General features: G+C 39.3%; 1 protein-coding gene across 3 annotated transcripts in view; it reads left to right on the forward strand.

Annotated features, from left to right (window-relative positions):
- Positions 1-19230, forward strand: part of SIMC1 (SUMO interacting motifs containing 1) — a 98438-nt gene that overhangs the window by 51966 nt on the left and 27242 nt on the right. For 2 of the 3 annotated variants that reach the window (XM_060144233.1, XM_060144234.1), the window contains exons 2-6: positions 5847-6079; positions 6847-6916; positions 12119-12273; positions 16975-17127; positions 18989-19117. In XM_060144233.1, the coding sequence (XP_060000216.1) occupies positions 5847-6079; positions 6847-6916; positions 12119-12273; positions 16975-17127; positions 18989-19117 (740 nt within the window). Of the gene's footprint in view, positions 1-686; positions 2187-5846; positions 6080-6846; positions 6917-12118; positions 12274-16974; positions 17128-18988; positions 19118-19230 lie in introns of all 3 variants that reach the window. The other variant, XM_060144232.1, reaches the window with a different exon arrangement.

Genomic DNA, 19230 nt, shown 5'->3' on the forward strand with positions numbered 1-19230 from the left:
GCCTTCCTGACAGGGTCATTGTGAAAATTAAAGATGTGTGAAAGCACTCAACACATTCTTAGCACAAAGTAGATTCTCATATTAGTTTCCCTTCTTTAGCTTCTGTTGTAGGTTATCCTGTGTATTTGCTTTTCCAAACAAAGTTTGCTTTTTACTTTGACTTAAGGTTGAAATCTTCTCTACTACTCCCCTGTCCACCTTGGATCATAATACATTTCCCCCTGTGTCCTCTGTTATGTGCTTGTGGCATTTGGATAATTTAAGAAGGTATAGAAATTGGCAGCTTTGACAGAGGAAAATTTTGGCCAAAAGAAATAAACTAACACTTATGTTATATAAGATATATAGGGGCTTCCCTGGTGGCGCAGTGGTTGAGAGTCCGCCTGCTGATGCAGGGGACACGGGTTCATGCCCCAGTCTGGGAAGATCCCACATGCCGCGGAGCGGCTGGGCCTGTGAGCCATGGCCGCTGAGCCTGCGCGTCCGGAGCCTGTGCTCTGCAACGGGAGAGGCCACAACAGTGAGAGGCCCGCGTACCACAAAAAAAAAAAAAAAAAAAAGATATATAAATTGTCAGTGAAGTGAAAAAGTAAAATAGTTTTATCATTAAAAGCTAAACTTTAAGTCCTCTTAGATAAAGCTAAGACCCCTACTTGACCTCTTATCTTCTCACAATCCTTCAACAGGACTTCATTGACTTAACTAGAGAAACCAGACCAAGGGCAAAGGATCGCAATGGACTCTGTGTGATTGACCTAACAGGATCTGAGGAAGAAAATAGACCTATTGCCACTCTTGACTTGACTCTAGAACCCGTTGCTCCTTCCCAGAAAGAGCCAGCCAGTCTTCAAGCATGTGCCAGCCTCTCCAGCAAAGAGGTGATGGAAGGGCGGGTAGACAGAAGCTCTCGGCCTGCAGCACGGAGAATCATTAACAGTGATCCTGTGGATTTGGACCTTTTGGAAGAAACTGCATTTGAAGGTCCCCAGCCCCCTGTGTCCATCAGTGGGGACTCTGTTTATCCAGGAGAGCCGAATTGTAGCTCAACCATATTCAAAGGTGACCTCGGCTTCTTGGCAAGCCTACAGCTATCTTCAGATATTCACTCCCTCCCTGCAACAAGCAATAATGGTAGCCGTAGCAATCAAAGGGCACCCTTGCCATGCCCACAGCAAGATGTGCCTTGCCCTCCACAAGCCTTGCCATGCCCACTGAGAGCCTTGCCATGCCCACTGCGAGCCTCACCATGTCCACCACGAGCCTCCTCATGCCCACCGCGAGCCTTGTCATGCCCATCACAAACCATGCAGTGCCAACTACAAACTTTGCCTCACCCACCTCAAGAAGGGCCATGCCCTCCTCAAGATGTGCCATGCCCTCAGAATGTGCCATGCGCTCAGCAGAATATGCCAAGTCCACCTCAAGACTCATCATGGCAACTTCAACACTCACAAAGCCCACCTCAAGACTCACTGGGCCTACCTCAAGATGTACCAGGCCCACCTCAAAACATAACGTATCCACAAGATGTGGCACACCTGCAAGACATGCCACAGTCACCAGGAGATATGCTACAATCATCAGGAGACATGACACAATCATCAGGAGACATGCCCCAGTCACCAAGAGATGTGCCACAGTCACCAGCTGATGTCCTACAGTCACCAGCAGATGTGTCACAGTCACCAGCCAATGTATCACAGTCACCAAGAGACACGCCACCGTCACCAGGAAGTGTACCACATTCACCTGGAGAAATCCCACACTTATCAGGAGATGTGCTACATTCACCTGGGGACATGTCATGCTTGCCAGAAGACATGCCACACACACTTAGAGACTTGCCTCATTTACCAAAACTCAGGCCTGACTCTCCGCAAAATGATGTACAGAACCATGACACCCCTATGGATGTCTCAGCTCCATCCTCTCCAAGCTGCTCTCCCAGCCCACAGTCTGAAACTTCCTTAGAGAAAGTTCCTTGGCTCTCTGTCACAGAAACTCCAGCCAGAAAAGAGATATCACTGTCAGAGCCTGTAAACCCCAGATCTGCCCAGGTGCAAGCACGAACACCACAAGGTGGGTTGTACAACAGACCATGCCTGCATAGACTGAAGTACTTCTTACGACCTCCGGTGCATCACCTCTTCTTCCAGACACTAATACCAGATAAAGACACAAGAGAGGTGAGCTAACATATCTTCCCCTGGGGATCAGGGGTCCTTTGTATAGTCCTAGCATGACGTTAGTATGCTACAAGGAGTCCATGCATGAGAGGACAGGCCCAGCTGAGTTAAGACATTTTTATCTTTCTCCCACTGTGGAACCATTCAGTGTAGAATCAGATCTGGGTTCAAATTCAGCCCCACACTTAAAATCTGGCACTGAAGAAGTCACTTCACCTATCTATAAAATGGAGATAAGAACATACTTCACAGTATCATTAAAGGAGATAATATGTAAAGTGCCTGTTGGAGTGTCTGGCTCATCATAGGCCTTCATCAAATACTTCTCAATTCCTCTGCCTTTCCTTCCTCAATTCCTGATGCCTTCATTACAGCTTCCATATTGCAGAGATAATAATACTCATGACACTTTGGTACCTTCAAAATTGTTACTCTCTAACTTGGGGGGAGGAAATTCAATTTTAAGATTTTTTTTATTGAAGTTAATTTACAATATTGTTTTAGTTTCAGGTATACAGCAAAGTGATTCAGTTATATATTTGTTCAGATTATTTTCCATTACACATCATTACAAGATACATAATATTGTTCCCTGTGCTAGACAATAGATCCTTGTTGCTGATCTATTTTATGTATAGCAGTTTGTGTCTGTTAATCCCATACTTCTAACTTGTCCTTCCCCACCTCCCTTTCCCCTTTGGTACCCATAAGTTTGTTTTCTATATCTGCAAGTCTGTTCTGTTTTGTAGATAGATTCATTGGTATTATTTTTTTGGATTCCACATATAAGTGATATTATATAATATCTGTCTTTCTCTGTCTGACTTACTTCACTTAGTATGATATTCTCTAGGTCCATCCATGTTGCTGCAAATGGCATTATTTCATTCTTTTTTATGGCCGAGTAATATTCCACTGTGTGTGTGTTTGTGTGTGTGTGTACCACATCTTCTTAAACCAATCATCTGTTGATGGGCACTTGGGTTGTTTCCATGTCTTGGCTATTGTACATAGTGCTACTATGAACATTGGAGTGCCTGTATCTTTTTAAATTAGAGTTTTCGTCTTTTTCCAGATATATGCCCAGGAGTGGGATTGCTGGACATATGGTAGCTCTATTTTTAGTTTTTTGAGGAACCTCCATACTGTTTTCCATCGTGGCAGCACCAGTTTACATTCCTACCAACAGTGTAGGAGGGTTCCCTTTTCTCAACACCCTCTCCAGCTCAATTTTAAGACTTTAACGGGAATCTTCATTGATCTGTAAGAACTAAACTAGATGTGTAAGAAAAAAAAAATTGTGGCTAAGTCCCATAACATGAAGCTTTTTTTCATTATACCTAACCACATTCCCAACATTAAGAAGACTGGCTTAAAAAAAAAAAAAAAAAAAAGAAGACTGGCTTGAAGTTGTTCAAGAATTCAAAAGGTGCTTCTCCTGTTGGAGCAATCCGTAATCCAGCTTAGTGGGTGTCAGGCATTCACATTGATTTGCCCTTAGAGAGTGAATTTTTTTCTCTCGTTTTAATTGTTCTACCTTCTAGCAGGCTTTATGTTTCCTCCTTCTGAATCACTTTCCCCAACACTAGCTTGTTCTCTTTTTTCCTATGAGTTTGCCTCTGATTGGCGATACATCATTCCATTATTGAGCACCTGAAGGACTTGAGAAAGTTTTTTACCTAGTCAAGGCTGTAGTCCTTTGTAGGTGCTACACAACCAAAGAAGCCATCAGTAGATACAGGTCCACCTTATGTGTACACATAGCTCAGATTACAAGGTGGCAATTAGGCTACACAGAGTGGCTTTTTCTTCTTCATCTTTATTTCTTAACTTCTCAAAGAATCTCAGCCATCTAGAATACATCTGTAAATATTTTCTGTCTCTTTTGATTACTTTTGGGCTTTTTATAAGTACTTCTTCACTAAGTCATTCTCCCCCCAGAACTTGTTTTTAGTGTGATGCACTTTATTTTCTATTCTATTCTAATTCATTGGGGGTTTTGGTCAGTACATTATTTTTTTTATTGAAGTATAGTTGATTTACAGTATTATATTAGTAATGGGCAAAGGATTTGAATAGACATTTCTCAAAAGATTTTCTGTATCGTTAGTCATTAGGGAACTGCAAATCAGAATCACAATGGGATACCACTTTGTATCGACTAGGATGGCTATAATAATACTTATTATAGCCATTTATAGCCAATAAATATAATATATTTATTATATTAAATATATATTTAATAATATATAACTATATTATTAAAATATAGTTGATTTACAATATTATGTTAGTTTCAGGTATACAACAAAGTGATTCCGTTATTTTTTTCAGGTTACATTCCATTATAGGTTTTTACAGGATATTGAATATAATTCCCTGTGCTATACAGTAAATTCTTCCAAGAACTTCTTAGCCAGTGTCCATGCTGCCGCTAACCAGCCATTAGCCTTAACTCCTCTGAGTTATCAGTGAGATCAGGGGTTACCCTCAGGTGGCCTGAGACATAAGAAAGCTAACTGCCCTCTCCCCAGAAGGGCAATTCCAGCCATCACTGTTTTTCTGTTATACATATACTATCAAACTTTGTTTGGCTTATGTTTTAAAATTAATACTTATTCTCAGATTTTAAAAATAATGCTTGCTTAAGAAATAATTACCCATGATGCTATCAGTCAGCATTTATTAATGTTAATAATTGGGTGTATTTCCTTCCTGGTTGCCTTTTTATGTATAGACACTTTAAATTTTTTAATAATTGGGGGTTTTAACAATAATATATTTATTATTGTTGGTTTTGTTGTTTATAGAGAGTTTGAGTTTAGATGGTAGCTATGGAGTTATACCACTGTATGAAACCAACTTCTGCCATCTATTGCATGACAAATTCTCACTCTAAATCTCAGTTTCCTTATCTATAAAATAGGAATAATAATAACATATATTTCTTACAGTTGTTGAGAGAATTAAGTGAGGATAAGTTGAATGTTAAAACTTATTATTATAATTATTGTTGTTATTATATCAGACTTTTTAATGTTTGTTTTTCTTATGATGATGTGTCTATTACAGAAAAATTGAAAACTACAGAAGAACATATAGAGGAAAAATCATCCATCATTTCACCACCCAGATAATAGAAAACCACTTTTCATACATTCTCTTTCATTCTTTATATACATACTGTTTGCGGGTTGGGGGGGGCCGGTGAAGCAACTTAATATTTACTGTTGACTCAAAAAAAATCAACAAAATGGAATTCTTCTTCTAACAATAAAAGATATTTAAAGCATCTTTATTCATCTCTTTGTTTCAGTATCTGATATAGTATCATAGCTACCCCTAAATATCTTACCACCCTTATTCCAAAATCAACTTAGGCTAGCTCTTAAATCTTTTGTACTTTCCTTTCTAATGCTATATTTTAACACAGATGAAATCATGTTACATGTAGAACTTTGTATTCTTATTTGTTAACTTAATATAAGCATTTTACCGTGTCATTAGAAGTTTTTTAGATAAGACTTTCCAGTCTCAATTTTTTAAATTATGAATATTTAAAATGCATGGAAAACTTCCCTGTCTTCAACTTGTTCCAGAACCTCTAGCTTTTATGTCTATAGAAACCCATCCTAATTTATTTCTTTTTATCTTCTGCAGAACAAGGGTCAAAAATTAGAACCTATCCCTCATCGAAGACTCAGGATGGTAGCAAACACCATTGAAGAAAACTTTCCCCTGGGGACTGTGCAGTTTTTGATGGACTTTGTGTCACCCCAGCATTACCCACCCAGAGAAATTGTGGCTCACATCATCCAGAAAATCCTGCTCAGTGGCTCTGAGACTGTGGATGTTCTAAAGGAGGCCTACATGCTTCTCATGAAAATTCAACAGTATGAACCTTAGCTTTTGGCGAATCTTCTGGGGAACCTGGACTCAGGGCACAAATTTCTCTTGCCTAAGATTTATTCATCTAACCATTAGAGAGGGTGACTTAGTATATTAGTATTATTTGTATTGCAAGTGACAGGAAACTCAATCCAAACTGGCTTTAACAGCTGGTAAAAGAGAATTTAATGACTCGTGTTACCAGAAACCTAGGAATAAGATGGGACTTAATTCAGTTCAGAAATGGTTACCAGGATCCATTTTTCAGCTCTACGTTGCTGTTTCTAGGCTTCACATGGTAACCTTCTCAGCCTCTAGCTTTTACAACATTCTTAGTACAAGAGAGGGTCCACTTCCTTTATAATCACACAGAGTTCTGAAATTGAGTCTTATAGGTTTTAATTGGCATAACATAAGACCTGAGTCCATCTTTGAGCCAATCATTGTGAACTGAGGAATAGAATATCAAGATTGACATGCTTTGCAGACTTCATCCCAGGGTCCTAGTGGGTAAAGCCAGTGGGCTAAGAATAATAAAGAGTTGATTTCTTCAAGGCAAAATTGGGGTACTAATGCTTCCCAAAAGACAGGTGGATACTGGGTAGCCAAAGAAAATGAACTTCCACTACCCTCAGATGACATGGTATTGTATCAAAGCGTGGGCAAGAGCACTGAGGATAAGAGGAGGCTTCTTGCTTCTGTCATCTTCGAGATCCCATCCCTTCTTCCACTAAACTCTCCAGAATTCTAATTGATGTCACTTTACTTTCAGGCTACATCCAGCTAATGCCAAGACAGTGGAGTGGGACTGGAAGCTGCTCACTTATGTCATGGAGGAAGAGGTAACATAGCAATTGCAAGCAAAAATCTTTTGCAGAGGAGGTTTTTTGTTTGTTTGTTTTTTGCGGTATGCGGGCCTCTCACTGTTGTGGCCTCTCCCGTTGCGGAGCACAGGCTCCGGACGCACAGGCTCAGTGGCCATGGCTTACGGGCCCAGCCACTCCACGGCATGTAGGATCTTCCCAGACAGGTGCACGAACCCGTGTCCCCTGCATCGGCAGGCAGACTCTCAACCACTGCGCCACCAGGGAAGCCCCACAGAGGAAGTTTTAACTAGAAATAAAAGTGACTGTAAATCTGGTAGTAACGTCTTTGCCATTATTCCTTTCTTTTACTCCCCCCAGTCCCGACCAAAACATTCCTATTGAAATGGTATGTGCTGTCTTCCAATTCAAGATTGAATACATTCACTTATCCCTCTCCTTTTTCAGATTCCATTTAAAATAACAGTAAATGAATAGAGAAATATATAAACCTATGGCACTGAAAATAAGGGGAAAGACAATAGATTTGAATGAAGATTGGAAGAGCTAAAGGAAATATAAGAGTGATGACTGATGAAGCTAGGCTGAGAAAGCTACAGGCTAGAATACATGAGGAAGGGCTGTAGCCAAAGAGGGAGGAAATCTGCCCTTTAGAGCAGAGAATTTTTGGACTCAGAAACACAATATATAAGAAGGTTGAAGTAGGATATGAGCTGTAAGTCTGTTGAAAGCTTGTAGATGGAACTGATAATCTCTCTATTTTTGAGTACAGAAAGCTCAGTTGCCAGGTTACCTACCTTTCAGGCAAAAAATCAGAGGATTCATTGTCTAAAAGAAATCAAATGAACCATCTGTCATAATTGAAGGCAGCTAGTGTAGAGTTGGTGCTCCAGAAAAAAAGTCTGCATTCTGACCTTTAGGGATCCCTAAATTTAATTGCCAGCTTTCTGTCTGCTAACCCAAAAGCACTTGGATGGAACAAATTATTGTCAACTTAGAACTCTATACTCAGCCAAACTATTAGTCAACTGTGAGGGTAGAATAAAGACATTTCCAGATATGTACAAACTTGACAAAATATCCACACACCCCATTTCATAGGTTACTTGAAGATATGCATACAAAGAATAGGGGAACAATCAAAAAAGGGGGAGACACAGGATCCAGTATCACTAGATCTAATCCAGAAAAGTAAGGAAGAGAAGTCCTGAGATTACTGCAAATAGTAGACCTAGAGGGCAGTCGCTCCAGATTGGAGCAAAAAAATACATGGCTTTAAGGAAGCATGATCTGGGAAACACCACCAAGAGGGTAGACAAGGAAGCTCCAGGCCCTTATTCCCCAATGGAGATACCAAGTTAACAACAATATATGGACCAAAATACCTTTGTGAAAACTCTAGAGACCAGTTGAGAAGTTGTAGTACTCAGGCCAATGCATAACTAAGAAGGTACTCCATTGAAAGGAGTAGGAAAGTTTGTGGTGTTTTGTGTGTCCATGCCCCTCCCTCTACCTAGCATAGCACAGTGCAACTAGGAGGAAATCTCCCATACCTTGGCTCCTCCCTTGGGATGGAAACAGAAGAGTGGACGTTGAGTCCAGTGTTCTGGCTTGTTAGGAGGATAGTTTCTGTCTTACCTGACTCAGAGCACTGTTGAGAACAGTGGCTTAGTTTTCTGGCTGAAAAGAAATGTGAGCACTGCAGCATTTTAGAGCTGCAGAGAGTATGCAGTTCCACAAACAGGTACTGGGGGAGCAAGAGACTGTGGGCTTTCAAGAAGAAGTAGGGGCAAGCCACTTGGGAAATTAAGGCAGATAAAAGCACACACACAAGCTCAGAGAAAACACATCTCCAGTAAACGTCTGAGAGGTCTCAGGACCTTTAGCCAAGCTGATTGGTGAAGGTCTTGCCATGCATGAACTCAATGGATAAAGACTGGGAAAGGTGTTTTTTTCAAATGTTTAAATCTCAAAAGAAGATTACAAAGCATACAAAGAGGAAGGGAAATGTGGCCCAATCAAAAGAATGAAATAAAGCTCCAGAAACTGACCCTAAAGAAACACAAATCTCTCAACAAACACAACAAACACAAATCTCACAAACATACTGACAAAAAATTTTTTTAAACTATCTTAAAGATGCTCAAGGAGCTAAAAAAGAACACAGACAACAAAATGAAGCAAGAAAATAATGCATGAACAAAATGAGAATATTAAATTTTAAAAAACTGTAGAAAATAATCAAACATATCCTGGAGCTGAAAAATACAGTTACTGAATTGAAAACTTCACTAGAGGAGTTCAACAACAGTCTTGGTCAGGCAGGAGAAAAAAAATCAGTGAACATGAAGAAAGGTCATTTGAAATCACTGAGACAGAGGAGCAAAAAGAAAACAGAATAAAGAAAATTGATGAGCACCTAAGGGACTATGGGACACCATTAAATGGACCATATACGCATTAGGGAAGTCCCAGAAATGGAAGAGAGAAAGGGGCAGAGAGCTTATTTGAAGAAATAATAACCAAAAACTTTCCAAGTCTGAGGAAAGAAGTGGGCATACAAATTCAAGAAAGCTCCAGTGAGAATAAACCAGAGACCCCACACCAAGACACATTATAATCAAACTGTCAAAAGTCAAAGACTTTTTCTTTGAAAGACTTTTTCTTGAAAGCAGCAAGAAAAAAGTGAATTATCACATACAAGTGAGTTTGTATAAGACTCTCAGCAGATTCTCAGCGAAACCTTGCAGGTCAGAAGGCAATGGGATGATGTATTCAAAGTTCTAAAAGAAAAGAACTGTCAACCAAGAATACTATATCTGGCAAAACTTTCCTTTAAAAATAAGGGTGAGCAGCAGGAGAGAAGTGACACATCAATACAAGATCCTCAATAAGATTATCAGAGATTTCTCATTAGAAACTGGAGGCCAGAAGTTAGTGGGGCGATATATTCAAAGTGCTAAAGAATAAAAGTCAACCAAGATTCCTGTATCCAGCAAAACTGTCCTTCAAAAATGAGGGAGAGGGCTTCCCTGGTGGCGCAGTGGTTGAGAGTCAGCCTGCCGATGCAGGGAACACGGGTTTGCACCCCGGTCTGGGAAGATCCCACATGCCGCAGAGCAGCTGGTCCCGTGAGCCATGGCTGCTGAGCCTACACGTCCAGAGCCTGTGCTCCACAACGGGAGAGGCCACAGCAGTGAGAGACCCGCGTACCGCAAAAAAAAAAAAAAAAAAAAAAAAATGAGGGAGAAACTACTGGGCATATACCCTGAAAAAAACATAATTCAAAAAGAGTCATGTACCACAATGTTAATTGCAGGTCTATTTACAATAGCCAGGACGTGGAAGCAACCTAAGTGTCCATCGACAGATGAATGGTTAAAAAAGATGTAGCACATATATACAATGGAATATTACCCATAGAAAGAAACGAAATTGAGTTATTTGTAGTGAGGTGGATGGACCTAGAGACTGTCATATAGAGTGAAGTAAGTCAGAAAGAGAAAAACAAATATCATATGCTAACACATATATATGGAATCTAAAAAAAAAAATGGTTCTGAAGAACCTAGGGGCAGGACAGGAATAAAGACGCAGTTGTAGAGAATGGACTTGAGGACATGGGGAGGGAGAAGGGTAAGCTGGGACGAAGTGAGAGAGTGGCATAGACATATATACACTACCAAATGTAAAATACATAGCTAGTGGGAAGCAGCTGCATAGCACAGGGAGATCAGCTCAGTGCTTTATGTCCACCTAGAGGGGTGGGATAGGGAGGGTGGGAGGGAGACGCAAAAGGGAGGCGATACGAGGATATAAGTATACGTATAGCTGATTCACTTTGTTATACAGCAGAAACTAACACACCATTGTAAAGCAATTATACTCCAATAAAGTTGTTAAAAAAAAAATGAGGGAGAAATAAAGACATTCCCAGATAAACAAAAGCTGAGGGAGTTCATTTACTACTATCCCTGCTCATCAAGAAATGCTGAAGGAAGTCCTGCAGGGTAAAATGAAAACTAAACAGTAACTTGAAGCCGTATGAAGAAATAAAGATAAATACATGGGCAGTTATAAAAGCTATTATTGTAACAATGGTTTGTAACTCCACATTGGTTTTCTATAATGTATTAAGAAACTAATACATTTTTAAAGTATTAATCTAAAAGCTAGTATTATTGTAACTCCACATTTTGTTTTCTACATAATTTAAAAGATTAATGCATTTAAAAGAATTATTAGTTTATTTTGGGGCACACAATATATGAAGATATAGTATTGTGACTTCAACAACTAAAAGGGGTGGGAACAGAGCTGTAAAGGAGCAGAGTTTTTGTGTGTTATTGAAGTTAAGCTGGTATAAATTCAAAGTATTATAATTTTAGAATGTTAAATGTAATCCCCATGGTAACCACAAAGACAATAGCTATAGAATGTACACAAAAGGAAATGAGAAAGGAATGTAAACATTTCACTACGAAAAATCAAAGACAATAATGCAGGAAATGAGGGACAAAGAAACTATAAGGCATTTACAAAACAAATAGCACAAGGCCAGAAGTAAGTCCTTCCTTGTCAGTAAAGGGAAACCAATGAATTGTGCATGCCTGCCTGCTGTGTGACAGACACTTATGCTGGCTTTGGTAAGGTTAGAGTTATCACCACATAAATCACAAGGACACTGAGACTCAGTGGGGTAAGTTAAATACGGGATGGAGCTGAGTTTCAAACAAACAAATAAATAAGGTCTGTGCACCACCAAAGCCCATGCTCTTTACCTGTATCAGTTAGGCTTCAACAGTTAGGATCATTTCACCTGTAACAGGAAACCCAGCTCAGACTTGCTTTCATAGTAAGGATATACATCAGCTCATCTTACTAGAAGTATAGCAGTGAGATAGACATCATGGTTGCTTGATCTAGTAGCTTGGCATAGTCATTTTTTCTGTCTCTGTTCGGATATCCACAGTTTAGGGTTTATCCTGAGACTGATAGTTAGGTTCAGTGAAAGAAAGAGACTGACTTTTCAAGCTCTAGGATTGCCCTATTTGCCCTCTTTTATAATGACCTAGACTGCTTGCCTCTCCCAGAAACCTCTCTTTTAGATACACACTCGTTGACTCATGGGCCTTCCCTTGACTTAGTATTTATGAGAGCCCAGTGCTCAGTGTCGTCCAGGAGATTGAGAGGAAATACTTCTCATTTTTTCTCCCCCAGGGACAAAATCTGCCCGGGCGAGTCCTTTTTCTACGTTATGTAGTACAAACCCTGGAAGATGATTTCCAACAGATCCTGAGGAAGCAGCGACAGCACCTGCAGCAATCTATTGCAAGCACTGTGCTATCCTGTGACAAGCAACCCCACAATGTCAGGTAACCAGCCATCTGAGCCCTGGGATGACAAGAGGTAGGGGCTGTAAGTGGGCAGCTACTCAAGTCCTGAGAACATCAGGTGGATGAGATTTTCTAGTAGCTAAATAGTATAACAGGGATAGTTATTACAACTATAAACAGTCCTAGAAGAAAACCTCTCTGTACCAACTGTGTGTCAGATGCCATAACTTGTGTGGTTTTTTCCCCGAGGACCATCAGACTTCCTTTAGTCTATTTCAGTATTGTTCAGACGGCCTGGTGAGATCCAGGGGGAAAACTTGACTTGTGTAAAACTTTTCACAGCTTTTATAAACCTAAATTTATTTCCATCCCCCTGAGTAACTCAAGATAAATCTCATTTGTCACTACTACTTTCTGAAAAGCCTATTATTATAATAGGTCACGTGGCTGACAATAAAGTACAGTAAGATAGCAAGCACGTGTTCTTTTTTTGTAGGATCAGGTCCAAAGCTTCTGGAAGCTTCAGAGTGGGGAACTACCATATCCTTATACCAACGGGGTGAAATGTGGTTTATAGGGTAGGGATCTCAGGCTAGAATTTTCATCCTGAAACTACAAGCTTTGCTTCTTTTGGAAACGGTTCTCACCAGCATTCCTTTTTTCAGAGCATCATTGAGATTTTTTTTCACTCACATTTACATTCTCATATGTTCTGGCATATTTGTTAAGAATAGTTTTCACAGGCCAGTGTGGGATATTGACTATTATAACTCCTTTAATTAGAAAAGGGGGACGTTTCATTATGTTCTAAGTAACAGTCCGCTTTTTCTCCCTTAGTTTGCATGCTTATATCCATTTCCCTAGATGTACCATTTTATGTAAAGTTTAAATGTTAATGATTATAGGGGGTAGAAAATCAGTAAGTAGAGAAACTACAGAGAGCACAGGATAGCATAGTTGGGTTTAAAATTGAAAAATAACAATTTAAATAGTGAGAGCAACTCTCCTGACCATTCTGCTTTGTGAGCTTAGGCATTGGATTGGGAGATGGGAGACATGAACCCAACTCAATCCAGTGACAAGTCACTCACTTTCATTGTGTGAGCCTCTCACTATACCCAACACTATACTCTTGGGTTTAAAGATAGGCATTGGTAACCTCTAAATGCAAGCCACATACTCTATTTTGTGCTTTATCAATGAAAAAAATCAGTTCCAGCTGGAGGGGAAACCAGCTGTATTTGATTCAAAAAGAGAGGGCTATTAGATTGAGGTTGTGGTTACACGGATATGTGCATGTATTTATCAAAACTCATCAAACAGTATATAACTGTGCTTTGACCTCTAACGGGTGGGACAGTTGTCAGAGCTTTCTGAGAGGCTGTTCCCGGGTTATAATCCTCAGCTTAGCTCAAATAAAATTTTCCATTTCCTTCTTAAAATAAAAAAATTTCATCAAACAAAAACCAGTGTGCAATTTATTTTATATGTTATACCTCAAAGATAAGTTTTTAAAAAGAAAGTGATGGTAAGTCAGTCTCCATATGACCCCTTAAGGGATTTTCTTTTCTTTTTTTAACTGTGCATACAAAGAATAATCTAGTTCTACATGATTTAAGAAATACACTAGTCCCCAGATCCCCTCACCCACATTTTCCTTTCCCAAGGGGTAACTACTTTCAACTCTTTTATTTAAGTGATTCTTTGGATTTTTACCTCTTTATGGCTAAATAAACTGCTTGTGTTGCTAATTGTTGATTTTTCATTGTTAGCTATTATCTATTAACTCCCCACATGAAAGATGAGGAGTTAGCTCTTTTTCCTCTCTACCTCCTCTCTCTTTCTCTCTCTCTCTCTCTCTCTCTGTCTCTCTCTCTCTCTCTCTCTCTCACACACACACACACACACACACACACACACACACACATCCCAGCCCCCATGCCATTAATAGAGTTATATCATAATTTTGTTTAGATCAGTATCCAATGTTTCCATCACTATAACTGTGTGCTAGTCAGAGTTGAGCCAAGTACTAAACTCTGATTACTTTTTCTTTCACTCATACCTTTTTTGTTTTCCTTAGAGTTAATAACTGCCTCATTTTTAGTTTCCTCGTATTGTTTGTGCATATCAGAAGTCAACCCTAGATTCTCTGCCGTTTGGTTTAAATATCCCATCAAGATGTTTATTCACACTGGGTTAGTCTTATGAAGTTCTTCTTCTTGAAGATCTGTGGTGGAACGTTTTGACCTCCTTCAATCTGGATTGGTTGTCCTCTTTTCCAGTCTTTATCATAAATGTGAAAATTCCCTTCACCTGTTTCCAGTGTTGGATCTCTGTTTCATATCTTCTCTTTCTTGGTTTACTCCCATGTTTTTGATAGATCAGTCTCCGGTAGCTTCTTAGAAAGGTATGTGGGAAGTAAAATTTTTGAGATCTTGTATGTCTGAAAATATCTTTATCTTCCCACACGTTGATTGATAAGTAAGTATAGATATTTAGGTTAGAAATATCTTTTCTACAGAATATTAAAGGAAATCTTCCATTGTCTTCTAGCTTCCAGAATTGCTGTGAAGAAGCCATAAGCTACTTTGATTACTGATTCTTTGTGTGTGCCTTGATTTTTTTCTCTGGCTGTTTATAGAATCCTCTTTTTGCCCAATATACTTGTTTTAGATCTATGTTCATCTAGTATGCTGGGCATTCAATGGGCCATTTCATATCCTTCATTCTTGGAAAATAGAATTTTCATTCCTGTTATCATGTTTTTAATTTCCAAGAGCTCTTTTTCTTTAAATGTTCCTTTTTAAAAATAATAAATAGTATTCTGTTCTTGTCTTTTTCTTTCATGGATCCGTATCTTTTCATATCTTTGATTATACTAATGATAGCTTTTGTTTTTGTTAATTCCCTGTATAATGTCTGTTTTCTCCAAGTTGCTTTTTTGAGGAGAAAGGAGGGTTGATTTGGCTTTTTGGTGTTTATCTCTCATGTTAGAATATGTCCATAGATGTCTGGTAAACTTTTGTAATCTATCCACGTTTAAGGGTGACTCAAAAGCTCTTGGAAGCTCTGAGTACAGGTGAGGACTTGTCATTTCTGAGCTTCCCTGTAGGTGGAACTGGCTGTCCATTTCTTAGAAAATACTTCATCAGTGTCTTTAGGTCTTTCCTCTTGGGCTGGATGAGTTTTCCAGAAAAGACTTCAGATTTCCTACATGAAGGATAAAGACCAGGATGCCAGGTTTTGGGAAGACAGTTCTGGGAAGGTGGCAAGGATCTCTGCACTGAGCATGCATAGGTTCACTTAGAGCCCCTGTTTTTGCTTTGATGCCTTTGCCTCCCAGCTGTGCCTGGTATCCCAGTCCAGAGACCCTCTGTTTTACCTCTCCACAAAGTTAACCTGTAGTCTTCAGCACTGGGGGAGAAGATCTAAAAGTTTCTTAAACAGATTACAAGCCGTCATATTTATTTTAATTTACCCGCTTTTACCCTAACTTCATGGAAACCTCATACTGCCATTTGCAGCACTTATTGAAGGTTTTTTTTCCCCATTTTTTGGTGAATAGGATTAAATAGGATTGCTCTTCTCTACTGCTGGCTTAGGATTCAGCTTTCTTAATTCTGCCAAGTCAGTTAAAATTTACCCCATTGCCAAAGTCATAGACTTAGATTAAACATCATCTAAACATGACATTTGCCTTATTTACTTAGTTAATTGGTTACTTTGAATTTTGTAATCAGCATCTCTTACCCAACCCCTTAAATCAAAGGCTAGGACCTTGACAATTACCTACATCCATCCCCCATCATCCACTTTTTGCACCTTCTTGCACCCAAAGTAATTGGCATCCTGAATGTTCATCATGTTCCTTTCCTTTTTATATAGTTTTATTGCATCTATATGTGTTCCTGCAAAGTATATATTTTTATTTTAGCTCCTTTTAGCTGTATATAAAAGAGTATCATGTTGTATGTAATCAATTGGTACTTTTATATTTCACTTACTATTATAGAGTACTAAGATTTGTCCATACCTATCCACTGTAGCATATTCATTTCCACTACTGTAGAATATTGTTTTGTGAATATACTTCATTTTCCTTCCAGCTTCCAGATTTTTACTGTTATTATCTGCCCTCCTTTTCTTCCCTTCTTTGTGGACTTTTTAAAAAATTATTTACTGTAGTATTAGTGGCATTTTAGGAGGGAACAAAATTAGATGTGTATATTCAATCCATCATTTTTACCTGGGTTACCTAAGTGATCATCAAAAGTAATTTTGACTATATGAGATGTTTTTACCTTACTAACTTTGTGAGCCTACACCCTGTGTAAGGTTTGACTCCACTGCACATACTCTAAACCTTGGTTATTAGCATTAATAACTGACATCTAATAATAGAAAGCCAACAAAGTCATCCAGTCCAACTTTCCACTTTGTCAAGGAATGTTCCTGGTCAGGAAGCCACAGATAGTGCTCTTTGACCTTGGAGATACCTTTCAATAATTCTAACTTAAAGAAAAATGTTGATGTTTTACTTACCTTTTGTAACCTTACTGCAATTAAATGCAGGGTTTCCATTAGACTTTTTAAATATTGAAAGTAGCCTAAGGACCCTCTGTGTTGCCTTTAGGGAAATCTAGAGGTCTAGGAGCCCATGTTAAAGTTGCAGTTCTGAGCACCGTATAGTAAGACAGAAGTTTAAACTTTTTCTTTCTTATCTTTTTTCCATTGCAGGGATGTCATCAAGTGGTTGGTCAAAGCAGTAACTGAAGACAGATTATCTCAGTCCCCAAAGGAGAATCAAACCTCTCCAGGAACAGGAATCTTGAAGGCCAGCAGTAGCCACCCTTCTCCCCAACCTAACCTCACAAAGAACACCAATCAGCTGTAAGGAGCAGGCAGAAGTCATCTTTCCTGGGGCTATTGGGATTTACTGTTTTAGAGAACAGCACCAACCCCTAAGAGGAGTTTCCCCAAAATTAACAAGCTCTTATAACATAGGCTGGTTTTTACTAAAAACTATCTTAGTTTGACTAAAGGCTAAATTCCTAATTCCAAAGGTAAAACAAAAGCAGATGCTTTCCCCCTAGATGAATAGGACTTCACTAAGTGAATATAAATTCACAAAGCCGAAATGGAACAAAAGCCAGAGGACAGTGCCCTCCCTTTCCTAGATTCCAAGAGACAATACAGGGTTACAGCTACTCACCACTTCATCTGTCCACTGACAGAAGAGGAGTCATGCGTAGTGGGTGTTCCAGCAGCCTTTTGTCCTCAAGGACCTGGGTCTCTCCTCCAGTCCTGGAAGAAGAAGAGCAGTTCAACCTGCAGGTTCCAACAGATTATAACAGCAATGGCTCAGACCAGGGCAGGTCCTATTACCTCAGACCACACTGGAAAGAGATTCCTGGCATTTCTTTAATGGGATTGAAAGTGGTCTTGGCATTTTTTGAGAAATGCCAGGATTTGGGGGCTGGAGCTGCCCTTGCACAAGTAACCTGCTATTCCATGTCAACTGTGTTAAAAATGACAGTCACACTTGATATTTCAAATACAGCATTTGTGCCTAAATTCACAACACTCTATAATAATCTAGTTGCACTGACCTGATTTTCATATAAGTACTATGGGTTTTCACTAATTTAGGAGACAATCTTGTACCTAAAGGGAGAATGTTTTGGAACAATGAAATATTTGCTTGAGCAGATTGGGGAAGGTCCTAAAGTAGGGAAGTAGGGTTATCCCAGAACTCAGTATATAGACCCAAGAGAGAAGCAGACACTGTTCCTTAAATGAAAGCTAATATAATAATAATAATAGTAATAAATTTATTGTAAGTAGATATTAGTAGAATAAAATAGGGTCCCCCTAAAAGTGATCATGATCTTAACAACAACAGTAGGCACTGCTGTTTACCATGAATGAGTGCCTGTCTGCCAGATATCTTAAACAGCACTTTATGAAATAGGTGGTATTATTTCTCCTTTTTTGAGATGAGAGAACTTAGACTGAGAGTAGTTTAGTAATTTGTCAAAAATTGATCAGCTTGTCATTGCTGAGCCAGAATCTGATGCCAGAGTCCCTGTTCCACCTATTGTGTCACTGGCTACAGATTTTCTGAAAACAGAGCCCTTCCTTCCCTCACAAATAATAGTGCATGTTAGAAGAGGCTAGCTTCAAGGCCAGGCTCACCTTCTGAGGGGTTGCCCAGATTCCTCCTGCGACATCAGCCTGGCTGTCTCCCACAGTTAGGTCTGATGAAAGAGAGGGTCACGTTTCACCAGCTGAAACTCTGAGACTGAACTTAGTAAAAGATTATTGTAAAGGAACTAGTAACAGGAGAAGACTATATGGTAAATATGTATTTTCTCCTATCAAAGAAATTCAAATAATTGTTAGTCATTCTGGACCTGTTTCTTCATCTGTGAAATAGAGAAGTTATAGGTTAGGTGATCCTTAAAGTTCTCTAGATCCTTAAGATTGTATGTTTCTCTTTTTGAATTTAAAAGCAGCTTGCTTTTACAGCTCAACCCCAGGTTCTGAGAGGTTCAGATAGTATGATCTGGCAAAAGGGATTCAGGTAGGTGAAATTGCTAATAAAAGCATGCTGATGCTTGAGTAGTTCTCCCTGACCCTAGTGTGTGCTTTACAAGATCCTTTAGTACACTGGTGGGGACCTCATCCCAGCCAGTAGGGTAGCTCTTTGCCAGACCCTCCCGCTCATTTGTGTTCTGTGTTCTGGACTCAGGATTGTATGCCAGCTGCAGAGGATGCTGTCCATAGCCGTAGAGGTGGATAGGACCCCCACATGCAGCTCCAATAAAATTGCTGAAATGATGTTTGGGTTTGTGCTGGACATTCCTGAGAGGAGTCAGAGGTGAGTGTTAGTTTTTTTGTTGTTGTTGTTCGTTTGTCTTTTGTTTTGGTCTGGGAACATAATTTCAAAAGAGAATTCCAAATGGTAGTTAAATTAGGAAAAAAAAGGTAGAG

Source organism: Lagenorhynchus albirostris, chromosome 3, assembly GCF_949774975.1.
Source record: "Lagenorhynchus albirostris chromosome 3, mLagAlb1.1, whole genome shotgun sequence".
NCBI lineage: Eukaryota > Metazoa > Chordata > Mammalia > Artiodactyla > Delphinidae > Lagenorhynchus > Lagenorhynchus albirostris.